The sequence below is a fragment of the Centruroides vittatus genome, unplaced genomic scaffold (genome assembly GCF_030686945.1).
Source record: "Centruroides vittatus isolate TY-2023 unplaced genomic scaffold, ASM3068694v2 contig_559, whole genome shotgun sequence".
Taxonomy (NCBI): domain Eukaryota; kingdom Metazoa; phylum Arthropoda; class Arachnida; order Scorpiones; family Buthidae; genus Centruroides; species Centruroides vittatus.
In genome coordinates this window covers 739410-762385 of record NW_027122332.1, presented here as the reverse complement: position 1 = coordinate 762385, position 22976 = coordinate 739410, and the positions used below count along the sequence as shown (strand labels likewise).

Genomic DNA, 22976 nt, shown 5'->3' with positions numbered 1-22976 from the left:
CTTCGTTTTGTTTTATATATGATTAACTAACTTTTCAATTATAATAATTAATGTAATTTCTCAAGAGGAGTATTAATTAAAGAACTTCATTGCTTGCCCATATAATTTTTACAAAAGGAAATATTCTAAATCAAATTCTTTCTAATTTCCCATTGCAACATTTATATACTAAAATCTTTAAGTGACGTTAATTTTATATTAATATATATTCCATATTGATTTCACAATATATCATTAAATATAAAAAAGCAAGCCCTATTTCTATTAATAATATTGTATAATATAAATGTTAAAAGAAGAGAAACTACACATATAAAGTATATATACATTTTAACAGTAATTTTCAACTAATAAAATATTTATCACAAATAGTCAAGAATGATTTATAATGAAACATTGTAATTTTAATTTATTAAAAGACAACATTATTTGATAAATGTTCTAGGTCAAGATAAATAGGCTAACACAATTATTGCTAAATAACAAATATAATTGTAAGTTCATACAAAAATGAAGTTCACATTATTTATTTTTTTAAATTAAATTGTTCCTTTTAGAATCTTAGATATATACATTAAAAAATATATGTTAATATTTGACAAACAATGACAAATTTTGCTGATATATCAGAATTATATCATTTTATTGCAAACTGTTCTTAGCTAATTGTGTGAAGAATCACTTGTAAGAAGCTATACACACTAAAATCAGATTAGAATAACTTAATAATAAACTACAAATTGTTTTTAAATAAAGAATATTAATTAATTAATTTAATAATAATGCATAATGTTATAATGATAACTAAAAGATAAACAAATTAATCATAACTGTTTAAATAATTTTCATTATCTTCACAACAACTTCAAGCTATGCTCATTGATAAATCAGTAGCTTAACATATAAATGTATTATTATAAATAAGGTATTAAAATTTTGAATTACAATGATGATATTTAAATATGCACAATGAAAATATTAAAATACCTAACTGCAAAGATTCAAAATATCTTCAAAGAGATACTGAACATAAAATAACATTAGTAATGAGAATCTAGATGCAGTTGTTTTACAATATAATAACAAAATTATTTTTGTCACCGTAATATTTTACATGTTACATTTGTCACCCCATTTTACATGTTAGAAACTGTATTTTTTCTTAAGTAAAATTGTGCTTAAGCAAATGTACAATAACTTTTACTTCAAAGAATTAATATGTTGATATAATGAATTTTTTAATTTATTTATTTATGTTAAATAATTCAACTTAACTTTTTTTGTAATTTAAGAAAATAGAATTAACTATATTTATCAGATACTGTAATTTTTTTAATAATATTCTAATATTTTTCTGATAGTACATAATATTACTTACTGGCATTACTTTTTTAAAATTAAACATATCAAAAAATTCTGATGCAGTGCCATTTTGAGATAAACTACAAAGTGCATTTTGAAACTTCATTACATCATCAACATCATTTGCATTGGTTTGATTTGGATAAAGCAAATTTACTAAACCTGGTTCTTCACATATAGAAACATATAATTTCTTAGGGGTATTTAAATCTTTAAATTTTTGTTTCTGAAAAAAAATTAACAAATCAAAATTTAATGAACATACAAATAAATACAAATAAAAATACAAATTTATAAAATAATTTTACTTGCCAGTTCAGGTGACAAAGGAATATTTAGAAGAGATTTTAATGCTTTTGGATTTAAAGTATCTTTCAATTTACTTTCTGTTAATGTTGTATTTTTAAATAGAGAACCTAAGCCTGAATGTACTTCTAAAAATGCAAATGCAAACTTTTAGTAAAAATAAAAAATAAAAAATAAAATTTAATTTTACACATTAATCATCAATAATGTAATCAGAATGATCCAATGATTTAAAATTATCAAACTGTTCTGATGTAAACTATAATTAACTTTGGATTTTGTTTTATTTGTATATTGCAACATGACACATGGATGATCTGCAAGTGGGATGCCTTCTGGGAGAACTTTCTATATGAAACTGGCCCTATTTAAATGTGTCAAAATAGGGTGTGTGGCCACTAATGTGAAAAAAACCCAGAAAGCACCATATGATCAGCATGTTGGCAAAGCCCAAACCCACAACCAATTATGAGTGTTCTGTGGTTTTATTCACTTGGCCACTAATGGGTCTTAACTTTGGATAAATAAATTAAAAGGGAGAAAAAATTGTGTGTTATGGAAACTTCATTTTTTCATAAAAATGTATTTACTTTTTCCAATTTATCAAATTTTTGAAACTTCAGACAATCTAAAAAAACTGCTGTATTTAAATGACATTTTACAATATTTCATTATCAGGTAGAAAAAGATATCATGCTAGATACATCTTTATATTCTTTAATGTTTTAAAAATATTTAAACTTCTCCAGAAATTTTAAACAATCTGACAAATGAAAAGTGTATAATCATAATATAAGCTGTAAATCTATTGTTTAGCTTCACTTTTCATTAAGAGAAAAGAAAGAATCTATCTCATTCTTTACTTTTGCTCTCAGGCAGTTAAAGGAGATGAAAAAGTTCTTGTTACTTTTTAAGAAACTGAATGACTAAACTTAATTGACTACTATTGCTACAGTTTCCTATTCAGTAGTAATATTGTTATTATAGAATAGAATAGATATATAAGTAATATTTGAAAAATTCTTTACAAAATATTTGCGCCTAATATTAGTAAAAAATATCTTTAAATATTATTATTGAATTATGTATTTGTAATCTCATCTTTCATTTCTTTGCCAAACATTAGGTAAAACGTTGATAATATATTACTCTAGATCAGTGTTGTCCAAGCAAAATTGTTTACTGGGCCAAAACTGAAAATAAAAATAAACTGTGGGCTGCACACATTTATTTAAAACAAAACATATACAATTATACAGTATTTTGTATATATTTTAATGTGAAACTTGCTTTTCAATTTTTTCACTTAATTTTTTAATATCAACATGTATTTGTGATATTGTACAACATAATTGGTTTTCTAATTTTTTATTGGTCAATCTATTATGACTTTTACATTTAACAATCTTCAATTTTGAGAAAAAAGATTCACAAAGCTAGGTGATTCCATTGCAGCTGTAATGCTCATTACCAGTTTTTTTAGGTTAGAAATTTATCATTACAGATGTATTTTGTATAAAACTGAACTTTGTCATTGGCCTCAAACATATATTTCAATTCAGAAGATAGCTGGAAATCTATTAAATCTATCTGCAAATTAATTGGAGCTTGTTCACAACAATGTCAAATGGACATAAAAAAATATTAAATATATTCTCATAAATTTTTAAATATGAAAATCTCTCTTGAAATTCTCTTAGTAAATTAGTAATTTCTTGTGCATATTTAGAAAAATGTTTTTTGTCACTATTAAATTTATGTAATTTTGAAAGATGGATTGTAGTTTTTGATTTTAACTGACTTTCACGAAGTTTGAGTTTTGCTATGAATACTTTTATATTTTGATAACAGTCTGTGATCAATTTGTTTTCAGCTTGAAGCTGCTTATTAAGTTCCTTTAATTTCATTGTGATATTTGTAAGAAAAAATTAATCCAAAAGCCACCGTCCATCATATAATTCAGGAACATTCTGGTCATTTTCATTCATGCATTTTAAGCTTTGTTAAAAAATATTTAATAACTGTTTTAATTTCTGAGTGTATATGATAAGGTGTTATACATCATAATAATGTATTTAACTATACATGTGATATTTCATTGTAGTAGAAATCTATACAAGAAAATTACTGTTTTAAAAGGGCCGCACAAAAATATTGAGTGAGCTGCATGTGACCCATGGGCCAAGGGTTACACATGGCGGCTCTAGATAAGAAATATTTCAGTGAAGCAAACAAAAATATCTACATTTATATTATTTCACTATATTTTGCTAAAAATATATTTCATAATCTGAATACTATGATATATCAGATAGATTCAATTCATGGGTCAACTAACTTAGAAATTTGATATTTATATTTAAACTGATTGAACTGATTGAATACCACAAAAAGTTTATGGATAGAAATGTTATTGTAACAAGAATATAACTTATATGATTATATAATGTTTTTAAATTCTATAAAGATAAAGAGTGATACTAATTACATGATCCAAACTTTGAAACACATCTGCTTGGTTTGTAAGACTTGCAAGTCTGAATTTTTCTACAAGTCTGATGTGTTTCTCTAGATGTCTCTCAATTATTCAAAAATTTTAATTGCTTAAATTTTATAAACCTACCTAGAATTTTATATAATTTTAAACCAAATTAAATATAAAATTCTAGATAGGTATTGTGCCTTCGTATAAAATTTAAGTAATTAGAATTTATGAATAATTGAGAAACATCTAGAGAAACACATCAGACTTGTAGAAAAACTCTTGCAAACCAAGCAGATATATTACTAATTACTTGATCCGAGTTTTGAATCCCTCTACCTTTGAGTGTTATATAATTTACTGAGTTTATTTTATGTGTACAAATAAATCTTTTTTTATATAATTTAATAAAACAGAATCTTACCTAAAACAATATTCAAACTTGTCTTTATCCATTCAGATAAAGTGTTAAAATATTTAACCATTTCTTTTATTTCATTCCCAAATTCTTTGTTTTCATAAAGAGGTTCTAAATCTTTTGCTACTTTAGTTATTCTGAAAATAGAGAATATGTTAAATAATAATAAAAAAAATTAATATATGATCATTATATAATTACCTACAATGAAAGATCTACTTGTTTATCTCGAATTGATTTGTAGATGGCTTTTACATGAGGAAACCAAACAGACAATCGATTTAGGCCCGTTGTATCAAATGGCAAACTTTTTAAAGAAAAAAAAGTATCCCACATATTTCCCAAGTCTTCTATAAATTGACCAACATCAGGACGACCAAAACTTGACATTAAATCTGCAACCTAAATATATTGTGTAAGAAGCAATAATGAAGTCATTCAGAAATTCAGCACCTTAAAAAATAACAAACTTTACCATTTTCATTATTTTCTTTCCATCTATTTCTTTTTGTAATTTATCAATTAAATTTGGAAGAGAAGAACTGTCAAGTTTACAAAGAGCAACTGATGCTTCTTTTAATGCTTCAGAATTTTCTGATACTAAATATTGTTCAAGAAGAGAAGGTTCACATATGACATCTGCTAACTTTCTTCTTGAATCCATCATTTTCATTAACTAAAATTTAATTTTAAAAATTTATAATTATTTTATAAGTTATAAAATATTACAATTAAGAAAATAAATAACAATGAAATTACTTTTGTAACTTTGACATATGAATTCAAAAGAGCATCAGCAACATATGGCGAAGAAATATTTACATCATTAATTAAAATATTTTTGACTCTATCTTCATCTCTAATAAATTCTTTTAATGGAATACCTTCTTCTGCAAAAATATAAAATGAGAAAGTGAAAATCATATTTTCCATACCTCATTAATAATTTAATATTAAAGATAACAATGAATTATTATGTATCTTATTTACAAGTTCAAAATCTATAAATTTAATTTGAAATATTAAGTTAGTGTTCTCCTCCATGTACTTTCCAATGAATGTCTAGTTAATCTGATGAACTGAAATGCCAAAACAATGTAAACTAAACTATAAAGCTCTGTTCCCATTTGTGGAAAATAATGTGGAAACAATATCAGAAATATTTTCCATTTCTGTAGCATAAAAATAATACAGAAGATTGAGTTAAAACGTATTTTAACTTGTGGGTGGTAAGCAGAAATGGGAAAATTGATGGCCAATAGAAAATAAAAATGGTTGTATCAATGATGGTCTATAAACTAACATGACAAACACAAGAAAATAAAATGGTAATTACCAAAAATGTAAACATATTGGTATATTAGAATACTTTTTGATATCTGTTGATGTTTAATTTTTGAAAAGATGTATCAATAGATTAGGAATCAAGCAAAGCATGAGATAATGTATAACTGAAAATCCATTTCTGACTTATGATGGACAAAACTTGTGTAATAAAAAGTTATTTTCAAGTCTAAACATTCAAATTAAACATGCTGACAGCATGGCACAATTGCTAAATGTTAAAAATTATGATATTGTAATAGGTAATAAACATACTGTATATAAAAATAACTAGTAAATTTATTCATGTTTTGATATTGTATTCATTTCAATTTGAAAAATAGAAAATAAAACTAACTTCCTGAAAAGTTGCTTCACTTGGGATTATCATTCTAATTTCAATTTTATAATAAGATTAAAATGAATTAATAATAAACTAAATAAATACAGATTAAGAATAAAAATAAAATTAATTCCATATGAAGATTACAATACTCCCTCAGTATGATTTTTAGTTCCTTTAAACATAGTTGACTATTGCATGTTTCCATAAATCTTTGTTAATAGTATATCATAATTATATTGTATCATGAAACATAATTTCAATGCAGTGCCAAGTTGTCATTGGCAACCATAAAATTTTATCTTGTGACAAAAATAATATAGCTAAAAAGTTTTTCCACTACCAATTTGGTTTCTCTCTTGTGAAAATAAAGGATAAAATGTATTTGACTCAATAGGACTGTCATTTGGCTACCATGAGAAGAGACTATGTCCATACTTCTGATTTACTTAGAAATTCTTCCAATTTTATATTTTGTCTAATAATATTCTCTAAAACTATTCATTCAATTGCCAGCTAAAATATTTTTTGATTTTTTTTCACTCTTTGTTGTGGCATTAACAAGGCCTTATATCAGTGATTCTCAAACTTTCTCGATCCACCGCCCCCTTTGTTCCATAAAGTTATACCCAATGCCCCCTAACCCATTTTCTCTTGTGTGAGAAAGGATTGAAAATATTCTTAGGAAAACCTTTCTATGAATCTCACACTTTGTGCCCTTACCGTACATTGTTCTCAACATCTGGAAACCATTAAATGCAATGTTTCCTCTTATCAGTTTAACGGAGGAAAGGGAACGGCTGTCAGTGACCCCAACTTTTGCCTTTGGCCACCGTTCAGTACCCTGCGTCCAGTGCCCCCCTAGATTTACTCACCGCCCACAAGGGGGGTTATCGCCCACTTTGAGAAATGCTGCCTTATATCAAGCTCATCATAGGTTTGGCCAGGCACACAATAGAGCAGTCAGTTGGTATGGAAGGGATCCAACACATATGAGTAATACCACTCCTAAAAAATCCCTGAAATTTTTTGATTGCCCAGATTCAATCCTGGGTCTCCCAGAATGGTAGGCTGACATTTAAACTGCCATGACTATCCAACTATCTAAATTATTAGCATTATAGATGCCTTGTAATTTGAGTGTAGATCAAATTATTTCATTTTCATCAGATTCTGAAAGAGACCAATATTTACTTAGCAAATGAAACAAGATGAGAATCAAATTCATTACTTTGACCCAGAAACCAAATACTAGCTACAGAAATGGAAATATATCACATCAACATATATCAAGAAGGCTAGGCATCTGCAGGCAAGATTATGGTGAAATGTTCTGGAATGCTGAAAATGTCAGACTTCTTTTTGACGGATTCCATCATAACTAGAATATTTATTATTCCAACCTTTCCTTGAAATTCAAAAACAGAAATTGCAAAAATCATGACTTTTCAATCTTTTTACCCTTGTAATTTCTTGGTCCTTGGTGTCCAGTTTCAATATGATAAAACCCTACCACCTATTATACAGGTTTCACTGTAAAGTTTAATACAGAATTATGATTTTGAATTGTCATTCCATCTTCCATATTTTATTGGATTATACATTTTCGACTTTCTCTTATCAGACATAAAAAAAATATCTGTATAATCACTATTCACATAACGATGATATTAATACAGTTATTGGCAAGCAAGACATTTATTTTTGGCTTTTTTTAATATCAAAAACTTTATAGAAATTAAAAGTTCTCTGAAATTCAAATGTTCATATGATTTTTCTTTCTAAAAATGTTCTGCTATTAATCAGACACTTCTTGTGTATTGTTTAAAACTTCTGAAATTTTTAATATTTATGAAATCTATGATCAGCAAGTACATGTAATTAATCAGCACAGCATATTCTGCATTTCCAAAACCAATCATTTGGAATTTAAAGAATTTTAACAACACACTTCCAACACTGATAATCATGTAAAAGTAAATTATTTTCCTCTTTTTTTACTAAATAGTTGTAAAAATTAAGTCCTTAAAAAACAGCACTCAATGTAACTATTTTTTATTTTAAAATATAAAATTAAATTATTGTTCAAAATACTTTAAAACAAAAAAAAACTACTGTTTCAACTATTTTAAAATATGTACTATTTATCTAAAACATTAAAATTTTAAATACTGTACCTAGAATTTTCTTAATTTCTGGTTGATCAAGAGTGTTTGCAATAGCTTGCATCAATTTTACTCCTCTTGGCATTGCTCTCACTAGATTTGTTATTTGAAGATCTGACATTAATGGAGACATTTGATCAACCAACTCATCCACTCTATAATTAAAAATAAATTAATAAATTAATTAACTATTTGTAAAATTTCTACAATATTTAATCTATAAACACCTTCTTTGTAATTTTTTCAATTATTGTAACTATAGCACTATGTTACTATCACATATATTCTACTTAAATATTTATCTATATATACAGTAATATTTAATATTATGTGTTCTTGAAGCTATTGCATTAATCAAATTTTCATTCAAATTAATAGTTATATTGATGTTTACTTCATAGTATCAGGTTATCCCATAAATAATGAGGTTTTTTGCACATTCAAAAATAATAAATAAAGCAACTTTATATCAACTTTTAATCAATTATGTATTTTCACAGTTTCTGCAACACGTCCCCATTGATCGACTAAATTTTCAATACCTTGTCTATAAAATTATGGCAGTTTAGATGTAAAAAAACTCAGTTAAAGTAATTCCAACTTCATATGTTTCTCAGCTAAATTATTCTGAAACACTATAAACAAGTAAAGTACAATGTTAAATGTTGTAGACAACGGCTAAATCTAAGAAAAACTTATTCTCAGCTAAAACAATGATTACACCTGTGAATGATTTTGATTTTTGTTTAGTGGAATATGAAAAGTGTGACAAAGTTTGAGTTGTTACCTCTAAACCAAATGACTGCTACAGAGCTTTACTGTGAACAGCTGTAATAACTGAAGTTGGCTTTTGTAGAATAAAACAACATTTTTTAATTTATAGAATAAATGTTCTATTCCATCCCGACAATGTCAGGCTCCACTTTTCAATTGAACTTAACACTGGAAGAGTTTGACTGAGACAGGATAAATCATTCATCTTACTCACTTAATATTGCACTGTTAGATGATTACTTGTTTATAGCTTAGTGTGAGAGATCGGATTCGACAAAATGTTCAAAAGAAAAATTCATTTTTTATCTTGTTTTTTAATTTACTTAAATCTCAGAGGGAAAAAAACCTTTTTCCGTTTTATTATCAGAGGATGAGTATATTTCTCTCCCCCAGAGTCATTTCCTTTCCCAGGGAACTCAGAATGTGTCACGAGGAACTAACACAAAAAATTCCGTATTGGTGAAAAGGGACAACGTAACTTGGAAATATAAAAGAAGGAACTCAAGGAACTGGAGACATCGAAAGTCTGAGAGAGTATCCCCTAGTGTCACCCGAGAAGGTTTATCATCGTTGCCCATCGCCACCCGTTCCTCCCTGAAATTTCGGTGCTTCTCCGGAAACACTTCCGAAGAATCCACATACTTCAACTTCAAATAGACTTTAACTACCGTTCAAGGCCACAGAGACATTTCTAGAGACAATTCCAGACCTCAACCAGTGACTCCACAACCATTTGGAAACCCGTACTCAGTGCACCAGGTATTTATAATGACCTGCAATGTCTTGTAAACTCTCTCTCGATCGGTCAGCCATGTATTCTTTTCCGTCACATTAAATTAATTATTTGATCTGTTAACCTGGTAGTCGAGTAAGTCACTTTCAGTTCGCTGCCTCACCTCTCCTCTCATCTCCATCCCAGATCCGATAACCTGTGTACGCAACTGCTCGCGTGACCATTCCAATAAGCCGTCTTGGCTTCCTTGTCACCCAGGACACGGTGGTGTCAGTCCTGACAAGGTATCAAGGAGGTACCGTTCCTCTGGTCACATTTTTTAATCTATAGAATAGATATTCTATTCCATCTGGATGTAAGCACATAAATGAATTTGTGTATAATAAATAATACATTCTTATGTAATTTTTGTATCATGCCAGGTACCAGAAGAATTATCAATAGTGTTACGAAAATAGAATACAGTGTATCATGAGTGTATAAAATATCTGTCATAAAAATTAAAACCATTATATTATTTCACCATTATTCATAAAAATAACCAAAATATCATTTTCAAGATCTAAAAATATTTGCAATGTGTCAAATATATAATTTTTTGTTTTTAAACAAAGCTTAAAATTTAACCTGAAATCTTTTAGCAGATGATAAATAGCACATACCTTGCTTGGGGATAAGTTGGTATTTCTTCATATGCCGTTTTATTAATACAATCATTATCTATATTACAAATTAAAGACTGTAAAAAAGGAAGAGGACCCGCACTTGGTTGAGCTCTAGCATTATAATGGCCTAAAAGAACAAGACAAAAACATTTTAATAGAAGGAATATTCAACATATTATATTTCATTTCAAGCATCATAAGTAACATAATTAAATAATTTATTGATTGCTAAACTTTTCATTTTTGCATAAAATTTATAACTTATAAATATATTATTATAATAAATATACAAATTTTATTTATATACTTACAGTTTGGTTTAGCAGTAGGAGGAATGATATGCCTTACTGTTAATACTATAAGAAAAATGGTTACAGGCCATAATACTTCTAAAGCTAGAATAAACTGAAAAAAAAAATTAAAAGCAAAATTTAATCAAATTTAAAAAATTACAATAAAGTTAATTTAAAGTTAACTATATTTTTTAATACTAAAATTCCTTCTATGGTTTTTTTTTACCTTCAAATTGTTTAATTTTTAGTTCAGAGTATTTTTTAATTGAAAATCTCATCTTATAATAATTATTATAATAGCTGATATACTTTTTATTTATTGAAAAAATTAATTTTTATTACCTGGATGGATTAATTAAAAAATAGACATATAAATATTCTTCACATAAAGAGAAATAATTGTTTATTTAATAGAAAAGTGATAAAAGTTATTTATTTATTTTAAAGATTAAAAGTTTCAGATAGTTAAATGAACAAATGAAAAGATATCTAAGCTTCTTTAATGCTGTTAAGTTTATTATTTACAGTAAAAGTTAAAGCAAATATTAATTTTTATTAAAAAAACTCAATATTTAATCTTTAAATGTAAAAAAAATTTATAAAGATATCTTTAATAATCATTCATTATATCTATATTTTGTTAATGTATTATTGCATAAACATTGTTTTTAAAGGAAATAATCTTAATAAAAATGGAACAGAAGGAAAATAAAGAAAAATAATCCATTTATTTTGTAAACCTGTTTTCAAAACTAATAGAATTTTAAAAAGTTTATTATCATCTGTATCAATACATTTTTGATACTTTTTATACTTATTTAAATGAGAAGTTAATTGCAACAAGTTTAAAATTAACTATTATTTAAAAACTAAGAAATTTGTTTCTCACTCTAAAAATTGTACTAGTAAAATAATATTTGTTTATGGATAAATGTTGAACTAAATATTTTCATTCACTGTTTAATCTAACATATTCTTCTGAATATTATATCTTGTCTTATAATGCTAATTAAATGATAAAACTGATTTAAAATGACAATTCTCAACTGGTATTAATTAATACATTGAATTAGAAGCTGTTAAAATGCTATTACATTTTAAAAGCTTTATCAATAAAATAATCAAATATACTTAATAAATAATAGAAAACATAATGCTTCACACACAGAACATTTGCATAAATTTTTCAAATTTTTTGTTATATAATATACCCGGGGTCGGCAACCTTTCAGCAGTGTTACGCCAAACGTAAGTTATAGTGTTACTCTGAGTGCCAACATGATTCTACCAAGTCTATTATATAAGTTATCAAAATTAGTCTGGTTATAATGGACTTCAAAAATGTATAATTTTGAAGATAAGTTATTAATTGAATTATGTTCTTACATGTGAAGCACTTGCATAACACATGCGCTGTAATAGAAATATACAAACAAGAGATCTGTTTTTAATGTACCACAGCCTTCGCTGAACTATGACATCCATTTAAATGTGTAATTAATAATTAAAATATAATTTTTATGGATGTTGTATAGATTACTCCCAATGGAATTTCGGGACTAAGTATACATCTGAACTCAGGGGACTGAGACAAGTTAAACAATACCCTACTTTTGGACCGGAAACCAAAAATAAGAAAGTTATCATATTTACGATTTGTTGACTTTCACAATGCATTCTATGCCATTTTAGAGTTTTCCACTAGGTGGTGCTGCTGCTTGTAGTTCAGTATAAGTTTCCTTTTTTTTCTTTTGTTCAAGAACTACCGTGAATCAATAACTAGTGACGTTAAACACTGGGCAGCCTGCCAGCGGCTCCCCTCCAGGAGGAATCTGTCGAGAGCACGAACAGTCGAACACCACCTAGTGGAAAACTAACTCTAAAATGGCATAGAATGCATTGTGAAAGGCAAATAAATTGTAAATATGATAACTTTCTTATTTTTCATCTCCAGTCAAACAAAAGTAGGGCATTGTTGAACTCGTCTCAGTCTCAAGTTCAGATACATACTCAAAGTCCTGAAATTCCATGGGGAGTAATCTATACAACAACCATTTTTACTACATTTCTATTCAAAGTGCCACATGTACTGCACCATAGGTTGCTGACCTCTATAATATACCATGACTTTACATGTTACTAAATTATATATAATTATTTAATTTTTAAAGAATAAAGAAGGTGAATTTAGTATTCCAATTTATCAGTAAAAGTAAACGTTAATAACATCAAGCTGTAATAAATCACAAAAACTGAGCTTTCCATACAAGAGATCAATCTATACAATTGAAAATCGGATATAAATAAACGAAACATTTTAAATGAAACATAAGTAATTTTATCCGAAGGATCACAACACATTCAAAAATTGAATGTGAAAGAAATTTAATCCAAAAAGTCTAAATTAATTACTTATTTACATCTATTTCTGACTGTTGATATTCCCCTGAAATACAAAAAAGTATCAATATTAATTTTAACACCATAACAATAGATAAATACTTTATAAAATTAAGTAGAAACGTATCACAGAATCACTACCTAATAACGAAATAAACAAGATTAAATTTCCCTCCATGTGACTCGCACATTGAAAATAAACTATACAGCGACCTCTGACGGCATGTGTTAAGTATCGACAGTTTTCGGAAATCACAATCAATATAATAAAATTATTTTTAAGAAAAATAAAGATTTTTATAATTATTTAGTGAGCGAAATATTAATTCCTTCTATAAATAAAATAATGATCAAGTTACGTGTTAATTGCCTTCACTTATTGTGTCAACTCAATGTAATTACTGAATATCAGTAATAACACGTATTAAAAACATGCAAATATTGATGTTCTGTTCGAGATAATAACTTTAAATAAATAAAAATTACAATTGGATGCTAAAATATTAATTATCGACGTATAATTGGACGACGGCCGAGTGGTCAAGGTGGTAGCCTACCGCTCTGAAGGGCCTGGAATCAAATCCTGTTGGGCTTGGTCCAACCCGTAATGGGCTTGCTAAAGGAGAACCTTAGTGCCCACAGGATGGAGAGTTAAAAATTCGTATTGCATTATATTACTTCCGGGTATTACAAATGCAAATCTAATAAAGAAGAGTTTTATTAGTTAGTTAGTTTGTTTGTTCTTTATACGTTTTGACACGGTTTGAGCAAGAGCAATGAAAATTTTCGGTGACCATCCTCTCGTCCGGGAGAAGATCAACGACTACTTTCGGTCGAATTAACTGCAACGTCCGCCCTCAACAGGCATCCTTTGTATCTGCCCATTGGAATGGTGGCATTCAAGTTGGAAAAGCACTTAATACAAAGTTAGCGAACACAAAATATTTCTTTTGAGTTTTCGAGAGTGCCGAGTTTAAATATTTGGTCAGTTTTTCACGAAATTTGGTTGGTTAGCCGATTGCCATTTCATATGAACGATACGTTAGAGTTAACATTAGAAAACATTTGGATGGTTCGAATTACCTTCTCGAACAGGCGGAGATCAACGACTATTTTCTGTTGAAAAACATCAATTCCTGTTGCCTGACCAACGAAATTTCGCCATTCCTTACCATTTGAGTATTGAATTCTTACATGAGCGACCGCAGAAAATTATCCACAGGGGCAAAGCTTGGAGATAAATAATTACATCAGTACATTTTTATTTATTCAATTTTTGGAGGGGGTTTTTTCCACAAGTAGATTGCAGAATACACTATTGCAGTAATACAAAAAGACAGACTATGCACCCCATGGTCGAGGATGTGATGTTACGTATCTTAATTACTTTTAGGTTTATAATTTGCGGAATTTTTGGTTAATGTTACCTATGGTTCCAAAATGGAGGCTTGTCTCTGATTCCAGCAAATAGAAGAAAGGAAACGCACGTTCTAACCTAACCTAACCTATTCTAATAATTTTGTTGGTAATAATTATGGTAATTATTAGAATAGGTTAGGTTAGGTTAGGTTAGAACGTGCGTCCCCACTGTTTCCTTTCTTCTATTTGCTGGAATCAGAGGACGAGCTGCCATTTTGGAACCATAGGTAACATTAACCGAATTTTTCATTCTATTCGTGGGTAAGCGCCCCGTTTGACCCCTGCGGACGCCCATGCAAAATATATATATATAATACTTCGGGTTTTTCAGTTTGCCAAGCGTCAATCTTTGCTCCATTTGCCTCGAAATCTGATTGTTCACTTTTTTCCTTCTTCGATGTAGATTCTCTTTTGTTACATTTTCTTTTTTCTTATCACCTGACATCGGTAGGCTAAAATAACCAAATTCTTAATATGGTTTTCATTTTAATGTTTGCTGTTCTTACTTTTTGCTATGATAGCGCCGGGCATATCTGTTAGTTTTATTATACTTCAACTCATTGAAAGATATGTTTCGCGATAATACACGGAAAGATTGGAGACTACGTCTCTACAAAATATGCAAAACGGTATTTTTGCAGTATTATTTTGCAAATTTTTAATCTCAATGGGTGCAGTTGGATGATGAGAAACGGGGTTCGAGTCCGACATGTCCTGGTAAACTACCCATAAAAAATTCATGGTGCTGCTCGCTTGTATTTGTTTCTAGATCACCCAGAGCGATGGCTGGTGCCTTAACTGGCTCGCCATCCGGATGTCATATAGAATTTTTTCAATTAAAATCGTTTCATTTTCCAAAACAACTATTCAGTTCTTAAATATTAATATTAAAATATCGAATTTTATCTTACATACAGGATAATTTTCATAACAATAATTGAAAACATTATGGTTATAATTTTGTTTTACACAATTTTTAAAATTCAATTATTTTTGAAATTAGTTGAAAAACTATATATTGTTTGCATTTATCGTTTTAAAAAAAATTTACTGTTTATGACACTGTTTCCAACCACTTGCTGGCATACATTTTAAGCGGAAGGAAGGAAGTAAAAGAAAAAAAATCTAATAGCAAAAGGTTTCAGCAACAGGATCCAGATTTCGTTCAGATTGTGTTTTAAGAAACACCATGGAAAAAATTTTAATTTCCGCAAAACACGGAAAAGTTTTTAGAAATCGAACGTAGAATACTTTTTTTTAAAAATGTCGAGAAATATTTAGTCAATAGGCAAAAAATACTGTTATTGCTTGATCCATTAAAACAATCTTGACGTTTAAACGCTAATTACGGCAAAATAAAAATATTCTACAACTATTAATAAGTAAATAACGCAAAAATTAAACATGTGTACTTACATACAATGATTTTTCTATCATTTTTCATATGTTATTTTAAAAATTAATAAGTATATAGACCAGGCATGGGCAAATGCGGCTCTGAGAGCTGCATGCGGCTCTTTTTGAGTTACATGCGGCTCTTGCTGAAAGTGTTAATTTCTGTTTTTTATTATTATTTTACAATTTTATTTTTAACAATTTTGTAAAAATATGTTTATTAAAAAAATTCAATATTTGTTTTATATTATATTTATATTATATAATAAAATCGCGTGCCTTACCATACTATCTATCACGACAGTACAGAACTGCGGCTCCCATGCATTTTGCAAAACCTACATTTTGGCTCCCACTGAACTCTTGCTTGCCCACCCCTGATATAGACCTATATATACAGTATACAGCCTATTGTATAGTGCTCAGAATAATTTAGTTAAATATTTTTCGCTTAATTTTTACGTTCAATTAAAATTTATAGATTTGAATTTAATATAATATAAAAATGCAATATTTTTTATAATATAAATGTTTTATTTTTAATTGCATCGTCGTTATAATTACGGATACAAAGATGTAACGCATTATTGTTGCTTGAGTTTAGTGTTCGCTATGAGAAATAGCTATTTTACTTAGCTATTAATCGTTGTTTGATAGCATAATTAATGCTAAAATAGAATCATACACAGTTAATTTTGTTACTGATTTTCTTATTTACATGTAAACTGGAAGAGATAATGATATAAATTGATATTAATATAATCGTTTGTAATCTAGAATAGCCTACCTTCGTATCAAATGATAAATAGAATAATTTATAAATTTATTAAATATAGTTTCGTCTCTATCCCTCCGGAGTTACTTCCATTTAGAACCACTAATTAATTTTTTTTTAAATTTATAATTTATTCTTTAGAGTTCGTTCTAGTTCAGTACGGTCTGGCTTATGATTATGACAAATCTAAATTCGGATATATCTTATGATTTCCCTTGGATGATTTAGATCAGACTTATCTATGCAAGTGATAGGCAATCTCAGTGTAGATAACTCAGTAAGGAAGTCGAGATGAACAATAATTCTTTTTCCTAATATCTGTTTCCTCACGCTCTTTCTATAACGTACTTTTCCTATTTATTACGACAATATTATCTGTTTGTAAGCTTTCCTTCTTCACTTTCCAATGTAATGCCCTCTGAGAATGTGATAAGAGTTGATAGTTTCGAGGAAAATCCAATCGAACGAATTCGGTTTAATTAAATGGATAATTACAATCTCGAATTATCTACGAGCAATATCAAAGATCCGCCAGCTTCGAAGTCGGATGCTTAACGACAAGGAAAATGTTTATCATAATACCATCAGAAAGACTAGTAATTACGTGGAGTTATAATAAAGAGTGAAGAAATTATAAGTGAAAATATCCAATATTTTCTTTATATAATCATATTTAATAATTCTTAAACTATCAAATATAGAATTTCAACCAATACAGTTGCTAACAGAATAGTTCAATAATTTTGCATACGTTAGTTATCCTCCATATAATTTTGCTTAAGCAAGTATACTAAATTTTAAAACAGTTTTATGTACAGTACAGTAGTTATATTTTAACTTTTCCCTTAAATATCTGGGATCTATAATCTATAATTTCACATTTTAATTGAAAAATCTTATGTTTTGCTAAATTCATTTCATTCAGTTAAGCTAAAATACATTTATATATAAAATTCTACAATAAAATGAGGTACATTAACACTTCGAAATATGCTAAACAGTTCAACAGCAATTAAAAAAAGAAATTGAAAATAACTAATCAATTATTTCTAAAATAAACTTGTGGAAGGTGTAACTGTATGAAATGAATACAATAATCCTTTGTTATTTTTATAATGGCAAGACAATGCGAACACGTTTTATCTCCTGTATTTGCATGTGAATCGTTCTCGAGACTTAAAATGTACCATTGATAATAACAAATTATAATTTTATATAATTTTTTTGTGTGTTTTCGAATTATGTATAGCCTATTCTATGTAAGGATTCTGTGTATATGTATAATAAAACTATATTTTTTATTCTATTGTCTTATAGGTGTGAGAATCACGAATTTTTATTTTAATTTAGATTATTAAAATCGTCGAAGCATGATAAATTTTGTTAATTAATTTTATTAAATTAAACTTGTTTGTGTGTAATGTATGTAAATGGTAAGCAATATATTGTCCTAATTATTAAAATAATAAATCAATGAATCACGAATGTAAAGTGAATTTCTAAATTTATTAAAGGGAAAAATAATAAAGTTAATGAAAACAAAGCAAGTATTTTCTAAATGAAAGTAGGTTATAAAAGAAAATTATGAAGATAAATAGATGTATAATATATAGCTTTATTCAGATACATACTTCAACCTCCAGATAATGAAAGTTCAACGCTGAGGGCAATAATAACTGAAAGTTAAACTTGTAAAGTATGGAAGTAAAAAACATAAGGATTGGTTTTTATAAATAAAATATAAATTTATGCTTAACTATTTCGTAAAAAATAATGATCAGATTCTCACAGAGAACAGATCAAACTAGAACTTGATACGTTATTAACCTATTTGGAAGCAATGGCCTGAAAAATTAGGCCTTAGTATCTATAATTAGATGACCTTGCTTTAAAAATTAAATATGATTAGAGATGAGTTTCTGTCAATGAACTTGGTATTATAATTATGAAAATGTATATAATACTATACCAGTTTTAAATGGATTTCTGATAGATTCGTAGGGGTCATATCGAATTATTCACAATATAAGGCTAATAATAGTAAAGTTAGTCATTGATTAGAGAGATTTTTATTTGATGAGAAATTCATAATTTGCATGCTCTATTAGCGGGTCAGAAGAGAAAAATCTCTTCCTTGTTTTATTATAAAACATGAGTTGTAATTTAATTACACATCGCTGTGAACGTTAGATATAGAAATACGTATTTTTAGAAATGAAAATTGTTTGAGCACAACGAGAAAATGATGGACTTCCCGTCCATCATTTTCTCGTTGTGCTCAAACAACGAGAAAATTTTCAGCTTAAGGGTTCATCCTTAAGCTGAAAAATATGAGAGATCATCGAGTAAAATTGCTATAATTTGCTACACGAAGCGATATATTAAGAGAAAATATATACTTTCAGACGATTGTGTTTGTCTATCTGAATGTTTATTGGTAGATTTAACTTTAGAAAAAAATAGTAATAAGCCGAGGAGCAAAAACAGGAAAAGTATATCTATTATTAGGCTATACAACTTTTGAGAAGAATGACCCTAAAGGTACATTTACTGTGTTTTATTTTTGTTCATTTTACACATAAAATGAGCCATTATACTAGGTAACTTACGTCTAGAAAGATTATTTATTTGTCTAGAAAACTAGACAAATAAAATATTTCTGGCGGGGTCGTTGAGAGTTTGTATGGGGCCAGGGGTAGATCGGGCCCTTTAGACATTGCTTTTTTTTCTATAAACAAATGTAAGACTACACATAATGTTTCTTCATTAATGAAAAGCAATGTTAAAGATTTTATTTTCTGTTAGTAGAAATAACATTAATTTTAGGATAAGAATCATTAGGAGTCCCTATGTTTTCTTCGGGTTAAGAGAAAAATCCTCAACTCCCCCTCTAAAGGCCCTAATTTTTGGAAACAAAAGAGAGTTTTAGAAAAGTTTATAGTTTTAGAAAGAAAAACTAAATGCAATATAATAATTACTAAAACAATAAAAACCTGTGTAAAACCGGAATCGCGTGGTACCGAATATTCTTTCCTTTTAGGCAGGTTTCCTTTTTATTCGGGTTCCGTTTCGGACAGGTTTTACTGTATTACATAACAATCTCCATAAGTTAATGTAGAAATTAACCCCCCCCCCAACATAAGTATAATTACAGCATTTTGACACAAGAATCCAATGATATAAGTTAATACAATGATTAATTATTTAAAATTTCATTAATTAAACTGCCAAATCGACCGATACGAATATTTAGAAAATAAAAACAGGAGAAAGTTCACATCTAATTGAAACTACGATAATAATCGATATTTGATTTTTCCAGTAAAAGTTTTGAGGCAAAAGTAGAACAGGAGTTGAAGGAAGTAGTTTGATGTTCCAAATGAGTTCACAAAGTGAACGTTCTGGAAAATTAAATAAATTCTGTTTGATTTAGTGAGGTCGATAACCATATTCAGGGGCAACGGCAATAAAATTTTCTTTTTTAAAAAATTTAATACTGTTGTTACTACTTTGTATTTTGTTATTTATCTAAAATATGATTGAAAATTCACAATTTCAAGGCGTTAAAAACGTTTTCTAAGGTGTAAATAACCCCTAAAATATGCTCCCTTATAAGTCAATGGAAGTGACATTAATAATTATTATTATACAATTATTTTTGTTTATTTTTTTTACGAATAAACTATTGTTTATCGAAAACAAAAAAAAAAAAATGTATAGAGTAGAACTGTTTAAAACGGAACCTGAATGAAAAGGAAACCTGTCTAAACGGGAAAAAATATTCGGAACCGTGTAATTCCGGTTTATACAGTAAAACCCGTCCAAAATGAAACCTGACTAAATGGAAGACTTTTTTTTAGATCGAAGCGACTTTTCACGTTAAAAAACTTGTTCAAAACGGAAACTTGCCAAATTGGAGGTAAAAAAAAAAAAAAAGCATTCGATACAATGCGATTCCGGTTTACACAGGTTATATATATAATTGCAGGATGGAAATATAGAAAGTCGAACCACCAGTAAAAAATCCACCTCTAAACGGCGGACATTTTTTCGAGAACGTCTTTAAAATGCATACAAAATTACCTCCATTTGAATGTTTCCGTCAGTGGCCGTTGTTCAGAAGTTTGACTTATAAACAATACATAAAAATTTTAGTGCAGATAAAAGTGTTTACTATTTTTATTACCGAGGATAAGATTCGAAAAGATTTCTTTCTTAACATTATTATTAATCTCAGTAAAAATTCTTATTTCCTGGTTAAAATAAATAACCTATTATAAGGCCCTACGAGAAGGGAGATGGCCCGAATCAGTCATAAATGCATTATATTCCCCCTCTCCGGAAATCAATAAAGATCAAGAAAAACTGATTTTTTTCAGAATTTATCAGAAATAAACTTTAATTTAAACATTTCCTTATGCAGTTTTACATAAAAGACTAAACTTTGGGCTCTGTGTGGAGTTTTGGCTAAACGGTCCCGCTAACTCCCCTTCTATTCAGAATTTTGCTTCTATTCCTAGAAAGTATTCTAATGAATAAAATATACTGTAATAATTTGAAGAGTGTTGGTAATTATATTATAATTATTATTATATCACCTTTTTTTCTGCGTAAAATTTGTTAGAGCAAGATTTCCTCGACGAAAATTTTGTGGGTGGATTAATTAACCATTATTGAATGAATAGATATTTAGGTTAGGTCAAAAGATTCCAAGTAATTAAAAGAAAGTATGACAGCAAAAAATTTGCATAAAGCTTCCTTTCCTTATTAAAGGGATTACTGTATTCGATATAATTTCGTATATTTTTAATATTTGGTTAATGTCTACTTCTACGATTAGCTATCAAGCTATAAATCTTAATAATTTTGTGAATCCTTAAACAATTAAAAGGATTTTTCATTGTTTTCTCTTAAAGAAGCCATCATTTATCGAAGAAAACTCTGCATTATCAATTTTTAAGTACATTATAATTCAAAAACTGGATTTTTTAATTGTTTATGAAGGATGAATTTGTCGTTGTAAGCGTATAATTAAAAGGTACATCGTTATAAATTATTCATCAAAGTAATTTTGAGTTGAAATATATTTCTTATAACTTAATCCATGATTATAATAAGACATTAATTATTACAAAAAATGGTGTCTATATATATAAACTTAAAAAAGATTTCTCTTAACCTACTTATTGTGCATTTTGCTTTCTAATGTTTCCATTCATTCAACTATTACTAGGAAAACTCAATAGGAGGGAAGAAAAATGAATTCTATCCTATCAAAATTATCAAATATACACATCTCAACAATAAATTTCTTAAACTTTCCTACAGATCTATTCTATTGAATTTCAAGTATTATATGAGCTCGAGAAATATAAGAACTTAACAATGGCAAGGTTATAAGATAACAAAGTGATGAATGATGTGTTAACACTTCAAAATTTCTGTCTGTTTAAGGTATTTGTGTTCAAATGAGCGAAGATTTCAGCGATATATCATCATAATTTCTAAATATATGGAAAGAATGACAGTTTAAGATGGGAATAGATATTAGATAAGAATATAATATGCATAGAAATATATATTTATAAATTATACACAAAAAGAACAAAAGAAATATTTTTAGTTTATAGCATTTCTCCTATAATATATAGTGTAAGTGTAGTGTATTGTTTTTATAGTGTAAGTATAACAGATATGTAGTAAACGCTATAATTTTTAACCAATTATAAGTGTTTAAAATGTTCAAAAGTAACTTTATAAAGTCAATAACACAGACATGTATTTTTTATTGTGGAAATGAAAACGTAGACAATTTATCTATAAGCAATATACTATTTATCAAAAAAATTTCCCAGCCTATTCGAGGATTTGTTATGACATGTAGCGAGTTCTTAAGAAATTCCTATCCCTGTTGTGGCAGCCACCCAACGACCACAGATTTCACTTCTTTATCAATGGCGAAAGAAATGTAGGAGAACTCGAAAATCAGAAGGGACTAGATATAGCTTTTATGGCCCTTCTGCATCATATCTACAGTCTGGTACAGTCCGGTACAGCTGTCTGGAGTTATCGTGGAGAATAAGGCCTAACTAAAATGTTCAGAACATATTATTCTAATGGCCC

At 28.1% G+C, this 22976-nt stretch overlaps 1 protein-coding gene across 1 annotated transcript in view; it reads right to left on the bottom strand.

The window, feature by feature from the left end:
* The window catches only part of LOC136978856 (uncharacterized), a 131460-nt gene that overhangs the window by 95682 nt on the left and 12802 nt on the right, over window positions 1-22976 (bottom strand). The window contains 9 exon segments of the mRNA XM_067274676.1: window positions 1379-1588; window positions 1675-1796; window positions 4575-4705; window positions 4774-4970; window positions 5044-5244; window positions 5328-5458; window positions 8412-8554; window positions 10569-10698; window positions 10883-10976. Coding sequence (XP_067130777.1) covers window positions 1379-1588; window positions 1675-1796; window positions 4575-4705; window positions 4774-4970; window positions 5044-5244; window positions 5328-5458; window positions 8412-8554; window positions 10569-10698; window positions 10883-10976 — 1359 coding nt within the window.